Source organism: Dermacentor andersoni, chromosome 7 (assembly GCF_023375885.2).
Source record: "Dermacentor andersoni chromosome 7, qqDerAnde1_hic_scaffold, whole genome shotgun sequence".
NCBI classification, from domain to species: Eukaryota; Metazoa; Arthropoda; class Arachnida; order Ixodida; family Ixodidae; genus Dermacentor; species Dermacentor andersoni.
The window spans coordinates 90,509,445-90,526,234 of NC_092820.1; the positions used below are offsets into that span (position 1 = coordinate 90,509,445).

The following is a 16,790-nucleotide window of genomic DNA, read 5'->3' on the forward strand; positions in this document are numbered from 1 at the left end:
GCCACAAGGTTCATCCATTCTAATTATTCATATGACATGAGCATATCTTACTTAAAGAAAGAATTGAATTTACTTCCCCTTTGTACGCGCCGGCGCACAGGAACCCTTTCACTTTTCCATAAGTTTTATCACAGCTCGCTTAATCAACCACCCTATATCCTCCCCGCAGCCGAGCATCTCATCGCACACGCCACACTTTTCAAGTGGGCCGCCCTCGCATGCGCACTGTTACCTTTTCCGCCTCATTCTTTTGCCATGCCGCTACAGATTGGAACAATCTGCCCCACCAAATCTCCACCATCACTTGCCCTTCTACGTTCATGAAGAGTGTCACTGCGATCTTTTCACAATAGAAATGACTTGTGTTAATAGACTTATATGCTCGTGCAACTTTATTTTGTATTACATAGTTCTATGTATTTGCGCTGACGTATGTAACCCTTTAGAACATGCAGTTTCTTGTTGTTGTTTACGTGTTCACTTATGTATTATGCGAATTATGTACTAATGTATTCCCACCCCTTATGTAATACCCCTATCAAAGGGTCTTTAAGGTAATAAAATGAAATGAAATGAAATGAAATAAAGAAATCTTAATTTTTACAGCACACTCACACCAGGACATATCGTTCTAAAAAAACTGGAAGGGAATTCCACCTTTTGTTTCCTTTTGTCAAAGACGTGTTCCTGGGCAGGTTCCTTTCGTCAAGGACGACGTCTTCCTGGGCGAATTGGGGGTTAAAATTTAGCCGTTTCACCTATCGCATGAGATGACATGGGAGTGTCGTGCTCGGTAAATATTTGGGAGGCGGCTGCAGGAGGCAGTTTTTAACAGAAACATTTCAGGGATAAGGGATGCATCAGCCCGGTGAGCCACTGCCTGATCTCAATTCAATTCAGCACTACACAAGACCGCAGTTCGTGTGGCTTTCCCTGAGTACCCCCACCAGACACTCGAGAAATCTGTTCGATCGGGAAATATGGCAGCTTTCGACAATGTCACGGTTTGATTTGCATGCGATTTAGTCGTTATTAACGCTTCATGTACGCAACTTCCACTTTCGGTGAGAAAAACAGTCTCACTTTCCTTTCCATAGGCGTGCTGTATTTCGTCCACATTCTTCCTCGGCCGTAAAAATGCACAATTATTTGTAGTGATGTTGACCAACTGAAGCGTCGTACCGTAGCTGTGCAGTAGCCAGCTACATAAAAACCGCTAAATTGGAATACAGAAAATTCGTGTCGTTAGCTGAGTACTCCTTGAACCTGGCACCATGTGCACGCACGTGACCCGAAAGGTTTTCAGTTTTGCGAAGCACTTTTGAGCGTGCGTATCTTGGCATCAAAACAAAGACACGATAGTGTAGGAGTTCCATCTCAGTTTTCACCATGGTCGCACGAAACACACCTCCCGCGCCATTGTACCTTTGGAAGCATTTTAGTTCAGCAGCTGCTATTTATAAAAGAGCAGCTTCGCGTTGCTTACTGTCCTATTCTAAAAAGAAAAAAAATCACTACCCCTTCAAGTCCGCGAAGATTTACACTGAGTGTTACACCATGCAAGTTAAACTTCGCGAGCAGTCCCTATTGTAAATCTTTGGTTTCGCCATTCTTTAATCTCATTTTCGCTTTTGAGCGCTTCGCGTGGTGAGCATGCTTTACGAGCGCTGCTGTCTAAACTCAGCCTCTCTGGCGGGCAATTCGGGGTCGACCCTACGACGACCAGCTCGTTTAGAAATCAACTATCGCTGACGCTCGCAGTAGCCACCTTCTTCCTCAGGAGTACGCACTACTCCTGGTCTTCCAACAGCTGTAGCTGGGACGGAATGTGCGAACCACTAATCCAGAGCTCCGTATATTGGGCGCAAGGCCTACCACAGGAGATGCGGGCGCTGCAATCAATGCGATCGCTGCGATCGTTTTGACGACTGGTTGGCTTGGTTTGACGATTGACGGTAAGGCCAGCACTACTTGCTGCCGGCAGCCACGCAGTCTTAGTGTAACCTTTGAATCGCTGGACACTTTTCAATGGAAACCGCATGCATAAAACTCTTATTTTTTCTTTCACGGCTGGGCGGACTCAATCGTCAATAAATTCGGTGCCGGTCTGGCCCATTCGCCTAAAATGCACCGTGTGACAACCGCACAAGAATCATGTGTAAGATAGAATTCTCAAATAGATGAAGGGGGCACTACAACCACTTTTCCCCTGTTGAGCTCTTCTTTTCCTCTCCGCTAGGTAAGGTGGCCGTTTTTAGCGAAGTCCGACAAAGACAGCACATGGTCCGCATAAACAGCTTCGCTGCAAACGCATTTGGTTGACTCATTTGGTTGAAATGGAGTTGACGTCTTCATAAGGCGAAGGAATCCTAATATGTGAATGAATACTTGGATTTTACGTGCCAATACCACGCTTTGGGTATGAGGAACGCTATAGGGAGGGGGGGGGGGGGGGGGCAGCAAGCGATCTTTCACGTGTCCCCAATGCGCGGGACACGGGCGTGTTTGCATTTTACCCCCATCAAAGTTAGGCCACCGCGACCGGAATTCCATCCCGTGGCATCGTGCTTAGCAGCGCAACACCATAGCCGCTAAGCCACCACGGTGGATAATCAATATTTGTCGAGGATGCTTTCCTGAAAGATGTAAATGTTGTGCAGCGAATGTTTATTTTGATAATATAAGCTGTAGTCTTTTTGTTGGCGAAAATAAAACAGAGTATTTGTAATGACAAGATACAAGATTCAAATCCGAATGAAACATGCCCAGTGTGCACACCAAGTCACCTCTGTAGCACGCAATTTTACTGAGCACATCACTGCGATAATCCCTCACAGAATTCCCTTCTTTCCATTGATTCTTTCTCTTGAATTGTCGCGCTCTCTAGCTGCACCACTGAACTGACGTTCATCAAGAGCAAACATTTTAATGTCAGGTTTGTGACAAATTATTTTACTTTCTTAGATAATATTTCAGCCTCTCTTTAGCGTGGTGATGCTTGAGTGAAGCAGAAACGACGCAAAAACTACACCCACGTGGCGATGCTGCCAACGTTCTCCTCACTGGCTTGGCAAAAAATCTCAGATATTGACAGACTTCCATAGAGCAATAATTACCGATTTTTGAATGGCGGACTAAACTCCTTCGACAATGAACCAAAGGCTGAATCTAGGTATTTATGAAAACAGGAAATGAATCAAAACGGCCCAAGTAGAAAAAAATGGCAATTCATGGCGTCGCTTTTAGTTAACGGTACGGAGGTTCGGAAAATACATTACGAAAAAAACAACAATGGCGTTGTGTTAACTTATGCATTAAGTTTAGCTTTCTATCAAATTGGAGAAAGGAAGCTTTCAAAGAATACAATAGGCAGCCACTTGTTTGTCCATGTTTTGTCATTGGTGATTATGTATTTTGCTCGTGGCAAACCACGCTTCATCAACAATTTCAAAAACTAACGTTTTACAATTTTAGGACAGTAAAGGATCCTCCCATCCCCAATAGTACAAAAGTGCCCAGCTTTCTTTGGGTGTAGAGAAGAACCCCTGAATCCACCATGAACCTCCTAGGGAAACTAGGTATTCAATTAGAACTGTTATATGTTTGCAAAACGTTTAAATTCTTGTCTTTCCACGCACGCTAACCTACTTTTATTTTCATTTGCGCTTGCTAGGAAAACCTAACCTATTTTCTCACCGTTTCTAAATTTTCAGGGGTCATAAAGTATTTTTTTCAATTTTTTATGGCTTCACATCATATTCCCTATCTCTGCCAGTCAGAGAACCGGTTAGAACCGGGTTTGTTCTGGGTCGTGATCTTGTAGCAATGTCTTTTACCTCAGTCGACGCCTTTCTTATCTTCAACCATTCACAACTGGTTGTTCTTGTTAATAATGGGGGATGAACTTCGTTCTGACCAGTGACGAAAAGCGTATATACGTGCAAAAAAGGTGATTATATGCTAACGCATCGCTAGGAAAAGCGGCCTTGCATGTTTCATCTCCATCAGTCGGACGCCGCATCTGGGTAGGCTTCATCTGCTTGTATCACCACCTTTTTACGCTACCATCTGATGGTGGTGATGATGTTGCAGCAGTCGGGACTAGCCTGGCATACATAGCCGGCATTTCTTCCGCCTGAGCCACGCGTCACAGTGTGTGTCACCAGGTTTCGAACAGCCCCGTGCCTGGAATGAAGGCAATCAGCAGTCGTTGCGCCCTCTTCCTGATTGCCGCAGGCCCTCCGGGAAAAACGACGTTTTCAAAAGTCGTGCGCGAAAGGCAATTTTTTTCTCAGGCTGTCGACCATGGCTTTCCTCTCTGTATCGAAGTGCGAGCATATCGATATGCAATGTTCCATGTCGGTGATATCACCAAGAAAGGTACAGAATGGGTGTGGGCATCGTCCAGTCTTGGATAACCAAGCAGGGGTGTACGCTGAGAGCCTGTTCGGATGCGGTACAACAGCGTTGCTTCTTCCAGAGTAAGTCCATAGGCCACACAGGCTGGTTGTAGAGTCTATTGGATCAACCGAAAGCGAATGCGGATTGTGTTCTCTGGGTTCTAAAAAGTCTTTGACTCTCGTACTTTTGGGACACATGTCGGCGCGCGGCGTGCAAGAGGGTCGGCTTTTTCACTTCCTTCAAGTCCTACGTGGGATCCATTGAAATTTTACGTTTAATACCTTGCTCATTAGAAATTTTATCGGTAGCCTACCAGCGAAGGCCTTCTAAACATCTCTCGAGGAAGGCTACGGTGTAATCGTTGCACCGATGACGTTGAGTACGTCAGCCGCATGACCTCACGTGCGGAATAAGAGCGTAGTTTTCGCAAGCCCGTGGTGATGGCGGCACTTTCTGCTGTTGCACATCATCTGATCACGCCGCGCAACAGTTTCACGTGTTCATGGTCACCAGTAGTGATTCATGGCAAACGTTTGAGCAACACTTAAACATCGCTTTTTCATTCCGTTAGCAGCGTCACTTACAAAATTTGTCGTCCACAACGGCGCCTAGGCCTCCTCGGTCTAACATGCCTTCTTCGGCATGAGCTGTGCAATGTCCTCTATTAGGTGTTCTTTGTCAATTTCCAGACTAGGCGACATTGCCTTAGTAGAAGCAGCCTGTTTTCCACATTGTACGCCCCCTCCTGACGAACTGATATCATCATCATCATCGGCCTGGCTACGTCCACTGCAGGGCAAAAGCATATCCCATACTTCTGCAGCTAGCCCCGTCATGTGCTAATTGGTACCATGCTGTCCCTGCAAACTTCTTAATCTCATCCGCCCACCTAACTTTCTCGGGCCCCCTGCTACGCTTCCCTTCTCTTGGAATTCAATTCATAAACCTTAATGACCATCGGTTATCTTGCCTCCTCATTATGTGTGCTACCCATGCCCATTTTTTTTTCTTGATTTCAACTAAGGCGCCATTACCTCGCGTTTCTTTCCTCACCCAAACTCCCCTTTTCTTATCCCTTAACGTTGCACCCAACGTTCTTCTTTCCTCAGCTCGGAGCGTCGTCCTCAATTTAAGTAGAACCTTTTTCGTAAGCCTCCGGTTTCTGCCCCGTAAGTGACTACTGGTAAGACACTGCAATTATACACGTTTTTCTTGAGGGATAATGGCAACCTGCTGTTCATGATCTGAGAATGCCTAGCAAACGGACCCCAGCCCATTCTTATTCTGATTATTTCAGTCTCATGATCCGCATCCGCGTTCACTACCTGCCCTAAGTAGATGTATGCCCTTACCACTTCCAGTGCCTCGCTATCTATCGTGAACTGCTGTTCTCTTCCGAGGCTGTTAAACATTACTTTAGTTTTCTGTGGATTAGTTTTTAGACCCACCCTTCTGCTTTGCCTCTCCAGGTCAGTGAGCGTACATTCCAATTGGTCCCCTGAGTTACTAAGCACAGCAATATCATCAGTGAATCGGAAGTTACTAAGGTATTCCCCATTAACTCTTATCCCCAATTCTTCCCAATTAAGGTCCCTGAATACCTCCTGTAAACACGCTGTGAGGAGCATTGGAGACATCGTATCTCTCTGCCTGACGCCTTTCTTTATTGGGATTTTGTTGCTTTCTTTATGGAGTACTACGGTGGCTGTGGAGCCCCTATCAATATCTTTCAGTATTTTACATACGATTAGTCTACACCCTGATTACGTAATGCCTCATGACTACACAGGTTTCGACGGAATGAAACGCTTTCTCGTAATCAATCAAAGCTATATATAAGGGTTGGTTATATTCCGCACATTTCTCTGTTACCTGATTGATAGTGTGAATATGGTCTATTGTTGAGTAGCCTTTACGGAATCCTGCCTGGTCCTTTGGTTGACAGAAGTCTAAGGTGCTCCTGATTGTATTTGCGATTACTTTAGTAAATACTTTGTAGGCAACGGACAGTAAGCTGATCGGTCTATAATTTTTCAAGTCTTTGACGTCCCCTTTCTTATTGATTAAGATTATGTTGACGTTCTTCCAATATTTCGGTACGCTCGAGATCATGAGGCGTTACGTATACAGGGTGGCCAGTTTTTCTAGAACAATCTGCCTACCATCCTTCAACAAATCTGCTGTTATCTGATCCTCCCCAGCTGCCTTCCCGCTTTGGATAGCTGCCAAGGCTTTGTTTACTTCTTCCGGCGTTAGTTTTGGGATGTCAAATTCCTCTAGACTATGCTCTCTTCCATTATCGTCGTGGGTGCCACTGGTACTGCATAAATCTCTGTAGAACTCCTCAGCCACTTGAACTATGTCATCCATATTAGTAATGGTACTGCCGGCTTTGTCTGTTATCGCGTACATCTGATTCTTGCCTATTCTTAGTTTCTTCTTCACTGCATTTAGGCTTCCTCAGTTCCTGAGAGCACGCTCAATTCTATCCATATTATATTTCCTTACGTACGCTGTCTTACCCTTGTTGATTAACTTGGAAAGTTCAGCCAGTTCTATTCTAGCCGTAGGCTTAGAGGCTTTCATACACTGGCATTTCTTAATCAGATCTTTCGTATCCTGCGATAGCTTACCGGTATCCTCTCTAACGAAGTTACCACCGACTTCTATTGCAGATCCCTAATGATGCCCATAAGGCTGCCGTTCATTGCTTCCACATTGAGGTCCTCTTCCTGAGTTAAAGCCGAATACCTCTTCTGTAGCTTGATCCGGGATTCCTCTATTTTTCCTCTTACCGCTAACTCAGTGATCGGCTTCTAATGTACAGTTTCCTCCGCTCCTTCCTCAAGTCTAGGCTAATTCGAGTTCTTACCATCCTATTGTGACTGCAGCGCACCTTGTCGAGCACGTCCACATCTTGTATGGTGCCAGGTTTAGCGCAGAGTATGAAGTCTAGTCCGTTTCTACTCTCCTCATTCGGTCTCCTACACGTCCACTTTCGGCTATCCCGCTGGTGGAAAAAGGTATTCATTATCCACGTACTATTCTGTACTGTAAACTGTTCTGCAAACGGTTCTGTACGGCGCGCCACCTGTAGGGGCAGCGCCGTACATTGCGAGGAGGGGGTCTTCTGCGTTTGCCGCAAGAGGGCTCTGCGTGTGCGGCAAGCGCAGAAGAAATGTAGCGGAAGCGTACTTCGCTACGCGTCTAACTGCGACTTCTGTAGTTTACATGCTCATAATTACCGACATACACCGCAGTATAACTTTCTACGGCGCGTTTCTAAGGCAACCCCTAGAGGTAAATATTTACCGCATTATTCCCAAGACGCTGTCTCCATAGGTGCCTTACATGCCTCACAGACGCATCGTAGGCGCGCCTTTTCCCTGCCACTAAAACGTATGCCTCTATCAGCGACAAAAAATTCCCTCATAAGAATTACGCCGCAATGAGCCACGGCATTAATTTTATGTTACGATTGGTACTTTAACATCGAAAACAAATCCTGTATGAGCTCCTGACCTGGGGCGCAGTATGACAAGTTACTACAGAGTTTGATAGTCGTCTCTGCTTTTACGTGTCAATGAAACGTAACATCATCTTAGTTCGGCAGTACATTCCAAGCTACACGTCTATGCAGTCACCAATATGTCATATAAGCTTCACTGAGTTTGGCTGGCAGCCTGCGGCAACAGCACACGTACACCCGTGAGCAAAAGTATATGGACCAGGGATTGCGCTATAAAGCCATCTTTTTTTTAATCTGCCTGTGAATGCAACTTGAAATTGAGGACTGCAGTCCTAACTTGGCTTCGCGAATTTACGGCTATGTTCGTCAATTTCATTTTGTGCACATTATTTGCTATGAAATTTAGTTTTTTCGGGGACCCTGTGGTCCGTAGACTTTTGCTCACCAGTGTACCCATTCTCAAAACACGGAACACCAGCTTTGACATCGGTTTGCGCGCACTCGATAGACGTGAAAATAAAAACGGTTTATTTGAGAACACTTATGACAAAACTGAATTGAAGAGCGAGTTCTCTTTTTTTAGATTTGTTTATTCTCGCTCACAAACGGAGATGGTGTCGCGTAGAGGGTGTCAGCCGGTACTCTAGATCTAACCTTCGGTGGAAAGGAATAGTCCGGGCGAAGGCGCATGGTGCAGGCTAAAGTATGCGTATTTGAACTTCACATGCTTTGTAGTATCAATTTCGTTACGCTTCGTAAAGAAGAAGCCCCGAAATTACCTCATCTTTTTATTGGTGCGATTATATCAATCATCGGCAGCATTCCTGGTGTCGCTTCGAACGCGTGAGAATGACTGGTAGGTTTGTTTATTTCGGGTAAACTGAACAACATGGCACCGCCTTGCGGTCATTGGTGGCGTCATGACTCCTAAGCAAACATGAAGCCGTTAAAGGAAGACGTCACAGGTATGCACAGAAAATGCGCACTTGACGTGCACGAAAAGTAAACATGCACTGCGGCTACGCAATAAGCACGCGTTGAGAGCGCACGAATAAAAAAAAAACACTAAGAAATTGACGCGTTTACTGCACTTCCGTATGTGGTAAGAACATAGGTGACCAAACAATTGAAAAGAAAATATTGGAAGCAAGAGTTATCTGCAGTGTTATCAGAATGCACGCACAAAAGGAGCAGGTCGCACAGCATCATTGCAAGCTGCGACACTGTGCTGTGCGGGGGCAGTATGCGGCGACAGTGACCGGCTGCGATTGTATGTCTACGCTTCTTTCTTTCTTTATCTCTACTTTATCACTCTACCTCCCCCTCCTCTCTCTCCCCAGCGTAGGGTAGCAAACCGGATCTTCCCCTCTGGTTAACCTCCCATCCTTACCCCTTTCCTTTCTCTCTCTCTCTCTCTCTGTCTGAGACACGGAATAGACATTTGTAACTTCAAACTATCGCGTTAATTAGGACAGTAGACTAGTGTGCCCCAGTAAAAACTATATAAAGAATTCCTTGTTCTACAGCGCCTACTCCTTACGTACTGTAACCGGCGCGGTAAGCACAAAAACTCACGTAGTTTCCAATATGCGCTTGCGAACCCCAAAGAGACCCAGCGCATTCGAAGACCGTAGCAGAAATGCTTTGATGGCCACAGCATCACAGCATTGCAACCAGCACCTCACTCCGTAGGACCCATTTCTGTTCCAGCGTCTGTGCCAGTGTCCCGATGAATCCTAGGAAGCGCGACTGTCCCCAGTGCAGTCTAACATATAAAAAGAAACGCGCTGGTTTCCCACTGCTACGTACTGGAAGAAGCTGGTATACGATACGCTCGCGAAGGCTTTCTTTGCCAGGTATTTCGTACACAAATCCAGATGTGCAAGAGTCGGTGCCCCCAGACTTCCAAATTACATCAACTGGGTGTTTGCATGCAACCACTCGATATCCAGAGAAATTCGTGCTGGTCTGCTTCTCGTGCAGGCGAAGGTTAGAGCGCGCTGCTTCAATAGGCACCGATATACGCAACCACTGCGCTGCTACGGTTTATGATATTTACGTGTGGTCCACCGCCAATGAGAGGCGCATCAAAGACACGCATTTAACCCTCACACCTGTTTAAGAAAGTTCCAAGATGCAACGGAAGACGCAGACAACCCAGTTTGAAAACGGCCCGCACAATCGCTGCTTGCCTTCGGGTCTGTTTTCACTGCCGTGTGTCTACGTATTTTGGCACTGCTCGTTAGTTTCTTAAATCTGAATACAAACCAAATCGCACAACTTGCGGTATCTGGTATCTCAATCGCGGTCACCCTGGGACTGAAAGCTGCCTTGGGTATTGAGTCAAATGCGTATTGAGTGAAAATAAAGGCGTGAATCAAGTTTTATCTCTTATCCACCAGACATACTGTCGGTTTTAGACGCATCTGACTTACCTATTTATGCAGATCTATGTTTGCATCTTCGACTGAACACAATTTATACATAATAACACTCCAATATTCAAAATAAAGCTGCTTCGCAAACAATGTAGTGACGAGTGTCAAACGGGGCAAGGAAAACCAATATTTTATCTGCCTCAAAGACTGCGCCCTCGTGTTCTACTGGAAGTTTCATTTCAGCGGCAGAATTGCTCAATTAGACAAGTGATGTTCTTTCTATGAAGCATTGTAACATCTCATGATGAATCGTTTTTTTTCAGATGTAACAAAATGGCATTACAAGATTACTCCATCTTTGAATGTTATTACTTCAATCCATGTATACGATAATCTGGCAACGGCATTCCCAGAATTTGGCCTCGTAAGTATGAAATTCCTCATTGCATGTTCCCAATTTCGTGCCCGGAAATTCGTGTGCAGATATTTGGACCCCGTTGCCTAATTCAGTAGAATTTTAAAACATAAAAGCGCCAGCCTTCATTTTCTTCGGAGTGTGCGCTGTAAAAGATTGCCCGAAACGCTGTTCACACACAACAATAGAGGGTCACAGTAAAAGCCCCCCTCCCAAAATTATTTTGGACCCGTATTTACAGTAACTTGTAGTCGTAACTGTTCCTAAATTAAAATTTCAGCCAAACTTGTGGCCGGACATCTCATCAGGAATGGCTGCCCGCAAACGAAAAAAAAATATGTGTTCCGAAGAGGAAGCTTTATAATGAAGCCGTTGTTCGATAACTGCTGTTTAAAATTATCGGTATATTCTCTTTGGGCGAAATGGCGCGTCTTTCCCGTTCTAATTTCCACGCGGATATTTGGCTTCTTTAAGTATGTAACTTTCGCTAATCGAAAATACCGATCCTCCTCTTCAACGCTCTAGTGGCATCTGATGTAGGGAACACGATGTTCTCAAGAAGCCGAGTACTGGATGGTGATTCCAGGCAGTGCTGGAAATGGCGCATGCGAATCATTTCCGCGAGGATTGCGTCCGTAACCGTGATTGTTCATGCTGTGGGTACTTGGTGAAACGAAGGTAGCGTAAATTGCATTCAAGGTCGGCATCCTGGGGGAGCGATGACTTTCAGTGATAACACAACCTTCGCGAGATTTAGAGTGATTAAAGAACAAAGTCGTCCTAGTGGGTGGCCGTAATTGTTGCTGACGCTGTGCGAATATTCTGAGCTCGGCTAAGTGCCAAAAACGCTGTCAGTTGTACCCCGACTTGTGTCCGCTGGCGAATCATCCAAGAGTTCGCGAACGCTGTCGCATTTTTTATAGTGTCAGTATGCTGGCTGGAGCAGAGACAAATTCTACTCGACAAGAGAGATGACCGTGCAGACAGGCGAAATTTTGCAGATCACCATAAAGAAAGCTTCGTTCAAAAACGGCTGCGTGAACCGGCGAATACAAACGCGAGTGATGACAAAATAACGTTTGACGCCAGAGCAGGCAGCATTCACGACATAAAAGCTGTTCGTGTTTTTCGCCACGGAACGTGCGAGAAACTAGCTCACGCCAGAATAAATAAAGACATAATATGGTATGTGCGAAAAAGACGCTTAAGAGAAAGACTCGATTGGTTTAGTTTAGATTGTCGTCATTTCTAAACTATACTAATGACTTACGAAAATAATCAGGCGAAAGCCTTCTCAGGATGATTGTGGACGTTATTGCGAATAGCCAGGAGACCTTCCAGCGACGCGTCATATTGCCGAGGCCGAAGTGTGTCAAGCAAGAGGCGTCGTACGCAGCGGGGATCCTGGCTCCCGCTTCCAATTTGACGCGATGGACCATGCGTTCCAGCCAAGTCCACTAATGTCGTGCGTACAAATGTGTGATCAACGAGACTGCTAAGTATATACGACGCCCTTTCAGTTCCATGCAGCAGCCAATAAGCTTCTAAAGTATCGTTTGGGCCAGTAGACAATGGCCGGTGCTCTGTGGCACATGCCCGCTGACAAAAGTTGGAGGAATGGTTGGTTTATAAATAGACTTACTCAGAACAAAGCCCGAATCTCTGTTCATCACACGATAGACTGCCGAGTGACCCAAGTTGGCGGGAAGGGATTTAGAGCAGCTTTTACTTGGTAGATAGACTGCCAGTAGAAAATGTTTGAAGTATCCTAGAAATGTTAATCTTATTAGAGGTATTTCTTTTAGCTTTGTAAGAAGTATTCAACCTCAAAGTGGGTAAATATTTCTGGAGCAAATAGAGGTGGGAATTTGTATGGCGTTGTGACACTTTTTGCGAAATTGTAAATGTTCCATATCAGTTCCATATGTTATATCAGTTCCAAATGTTATAATCAGTTCCATATCTTATTTTGCAAGAAATATTTCCAAAATCTTCCTGGAAGACGCATTTATGGGTTTCACTTTCATACTCTCGGTTTTTTTTTTGCATCACATATTAACAACTTCCAGGCTGTTGTAACCATAATGCAACAGACACTATATGGGCTCATATGTCCAAACAGGATTTTCAAACAAGAGAAATTGTGATTACGATGGTCATGTGTGGCCATATTCCCCATAAACGCGTCTGCAAGTAACCACGTCTGACTCAAAAATCAGTGCTTTCGCATGAGGCTTCAAACAATGGTGAACATTCAAAGGAGCTTGTACGGCTTCATTACCTTTTAGGCTTAAAATAAATTCACTATCTGTGCGCTACCTACTGCTTTACAGGCTCCCATAGGATGCGAGACACTTCATCTGCCATGGCGGATTTCATTCAGTGCGATAACATGCTAATCTAAATGTAGTGTTTGGTGCTAGATGCCCACTTCTGCTTTCTTTAAACCATTCTACAAATCTCACTCCCGGTATCCAATGGATGAGAAATTTTTGGAGGATTTTACCTTTCGGGCAATATTTCTCAATGCAATTACAACGTTTTCCTGATGGCGAAAATTCTCAATCTGTAAGAGCTTGGCTGCACTAAGAAACAATGGGAGAGAACACATGAAATCAAGGGAATGAGAGGTGAGACTTTTAATTCACCTCGCTATTCATCGTGTCTTTTTTGTTTGTTTTTTTTCGTTACACAAAATTTTCCTTCTCTGCTCACCTAGCTTTGATCTTCTCCGATGGCTTAGCAACTAGTGTGTTTCGCTGCTAAGCAGGAGTTCTCGGGAGGAAATCCCGACCGCAGCGGCCCCATTTCCGTGGTGGAAAATGTGAGAAAGCCCGGGCGTTGCGCGTTGGGCGCACGTTAGGGATTTTCATGTGGTGAACATTGTTCCTTTAAAGCCCGACTACAACATGCCTCATATGCATATAGTGTATCATGTGGATCTGCATATCGTGTGGGCGTTGTTCAAAACGAAGTTGTTAGCCGGCAAGACAAAAGACGGCATTTCAAAAACACAGGAGCAATGAATTAAGGTTCAAAACACGGTACTGCGCCAGATCCTAGAGACGCCAAAAGTCTTTCTCATAACGACAGCATGTGCTTCCCCAAGAGCATGTTGGTGTCGTTGATTTTGCGGCACAAGAGGGTATTCTTTTGAAAGGTGGTCATTGCATCGGCGAAGAAAGTGCCGCCACCAAAGAAGAAAAAAAGAGGAAGAAAAAGAGTGCCAAAAAAGCTCTTATTTGCTTTGAAATGTGGTAGTTTGACTGACATGGCAAATGTAGTTAAAGTGGTAGTGATGTTTTTCCTGTTGATAACCTTGTCGGAAAGTCTTTTCACATTAAGAGCCGGTAACTTGGCGTGGCGCAGCCTGCAAGGTGACTGCTGTTGAGCAGCTCAAACAGCACCTCCTTAACAGCTTCGCACCGCAGAACTCTTGCAAGCGTCGCCTATATACTCACACTTGTGATTGTGTAGGATGCCCCCTTACAAGGGTGCTGAATCCGATTTTTATTGACATCCCCTTCCAAAAAGGTCTGATACAAACTGTCACCTAACGTGCTTGAACTAATTCATTTTCATTTGTGTCTAATTCACTGTCAGAATTTTGTTTATTGGTCCTTCACCTTTTGTCTCGTCATTAAAACCTCTGTTCCTCCACCGACTATACAGTCGCGTATGTCGGTATTAGAACCTGATTTGTCGATCTCCTGCCTAGTAGTGTACTAGTGTAGAAATCCTTTTCGTGCCAGTGACGTTTGTGGCCACGGTCCGAGCATCTTTGACTACGAAAGCGGTCTTGTGTCTAATCTGTTTAAAGTTATCCTCATAGATAAGTGTTGTACGTCGTAGCGAGGGCAGGCTTGCAATAGGTGCTCTATGGTTTCCTCGCACCTACAGGCGTCGCACATCGGGCTCTCGGCCCTTCCGATACAACAGGAGTAGGCATTCGAGAACGCCACTCCCACCCATGAGCGGCATAGCAAGATTGTTTCACCGAGAGAATGGCTAGAGGGCAGTAGAAGCCGCAGCATGGGGTCTAGTTTACGCAATCGGCAATTGAAGGCACCTGAACTCCTGAAATGTTGCGACAATTTGCGTGCTAGCAGGCGAAGTTCCCGGGCAGCGTCCGACCTCGCCAAAAGTATTAGACGCGTCTCTGTGTGTTCATGGGCAGAGCGGACAGCACTGTCAGCAAGGTTGTTGCCGACCTTGCCACAGTTAGCAGCAATGCATTGAAAGATAATGCTGTGGCCTGTTTCCAGAGCATGGTGGTGTACTTCCTTGATGTCGGACGTCATCTGCTCGTAAGCTCTCTGATGTAATGCAGACTTGATGCTGTGAAGAGCTTTATAGTCACAAAATACCACCCTTTTCTCTGTCGGCTCATCGGTGACTTACGTCCTAGCGGCATGGAGAGCTGCAAGTTCTGCCGACCTAGATGTAGTCATGTGTTACAATTTGAATATGACTGTAACCTGCTGAGCTGGAACGATGAATGCGGCAGTTGAGCTGGTAGGTATATATGGTATTTATGTATGCGGTCATGATACGTCTGGTGCAGTAATGGGAGCGTCAGTTGCTTCAGAGCCGGCGATGGATGATTGGCCCTTGTAATTCCGGGAATAGCAAAATTCACTTGAAACTGTCGCAGGCACCACAGGGAAGATGAAGGCATCGCCGCCGGTGTATAAGATGACGGCAAGCACTCTTCATGAGCACTAATAAAATTCACTTGAATTTATCCAATGCTGAGCGGAATCAAAGCCACGTCACAAAGATGTTTCGAGGACAGCAAATCGACTCATTAGAAGGAAGCGCCACGAATCGGTTCCGTATCTGCCGTTTCTCAAAGAACACCTCTAACGCCAATGCTTCAGCTAGCAGCGCCAAAAATATGCTGGGTATGTGCCGCTCTTCCATGAACTTCTCGCCAACTTGAGTCACGGAGTATGCACCACTAAATGTGCTTAAGGCAGGGAACGATTCCAAGCTTTCGCAAGCACCGGCGTGCCATGGTTTTCGTCTCAGACGTCACGAGTGGACTTCTCAGTTATGTCACAAGATGGCGCAGCGTGTGCAGAAAGGAACGTGACAAAGCCCTGTTGCCGCATGAAGCGTTTCCCACTGCTCGCATGCAGCGGCACGCCATTCACTTTAGAGGCCACACGCAGACTTCGCAGCGGCAGTGATAGATGGCGCGCAGAGATGTTACGGAAGTGCAAAACAGGAATACCGCTGCAGTACACACCTCATACATAACTCCTTTAGATGGTGGCAATACGTTGTGTCGCTATAATAATTTACTGCCAGCGCAATACCATCGACAGTCATCACGAAATGGGTTGTGCGGCAATTTTTTTACCGTCAATACTCTTTCTCCTGCTATGTCGACCACTCACCATTTACGAGTTACACTCGCTTTTAATTCCGGCGCTTCTAGAAAGTCGATGTTCCCTACAGTTCCTTCTAGTTTAGTACTTTGGCACTCAACTATGATGTGCTTTGTGGTCTCTAGAGTTTCTCAGTACGCTTACATCTCATCTTCTTGTGAATATTAGCTCTTATGCGTTTCTCTAATCAGGCAGGCAACAAAGGCCTCAAATGAGAGTCACTGCCATGTGTGTTGTACTAATTTCCTTTACTGAATTTTTTCTCGCATTTGTCAATCTCTGTTGTCTATTTTGTTTCTATCTCTTGTATTTTTTTACTTTTTCTTTCTCTTACTCTTTTTTGATGGCTCCGCGCTACGTATTAACACTATACATTACCCTGTACTTCATTGCCAAGTTTCGTGGCATGGTGCTCTATTCCATGTCCATACTTTCCAGATGCAGATATATGAGTAATTTAGTCGACCACTTGTTTTATTCCAGCTCACTGAGTCCCTGTTTTAAACTTATGATGTGTAAAACTGATGATCTGTTGGGTTTTGTGGCGCAAGGAACAGTAATGGCGAGTGAGCTTCAAGAAGCGGTATGATATAGTTGATGTGGGGTAAATGGCAAAGGGTTCTCTTTATGATCCCAACAGGGCCTCTGGTGTTGGGCTTAGAATGACATTTGTCAACATTAGTAATTGCAACATGAGTGTGCTCTAAATTCCTCGCACCACATAATATTTATTG

At 45.2% G+C, this 16,790-nt stretch overlaps 1 protein-coding gene across 2 annotated transcripts in view; it reads left to right on the forward strand.

Annotated features, from left to right (window-relative positions):
- LOC129385711 (uncharacterized) overlaps positions 1 to 16,790 on the forward strand; it is a 105,429-nt gene that overhangs the window by 57,439 nt on the left and 31,200 nt on the right. For both annotated transcript variants that reach the window (XM_055072700.1, XM_055072701.1), the window contains exon 6: positions 10,572 to 10,672. In XM_055072700.1, coding sequence (XP_054928675.1) covers positions 10,572 to 10,672 — 101 coding nt within the window. The remainder of the gene's footprint in view (positions 1 to 10,571; positions 10,673 to 16,790) is intronic.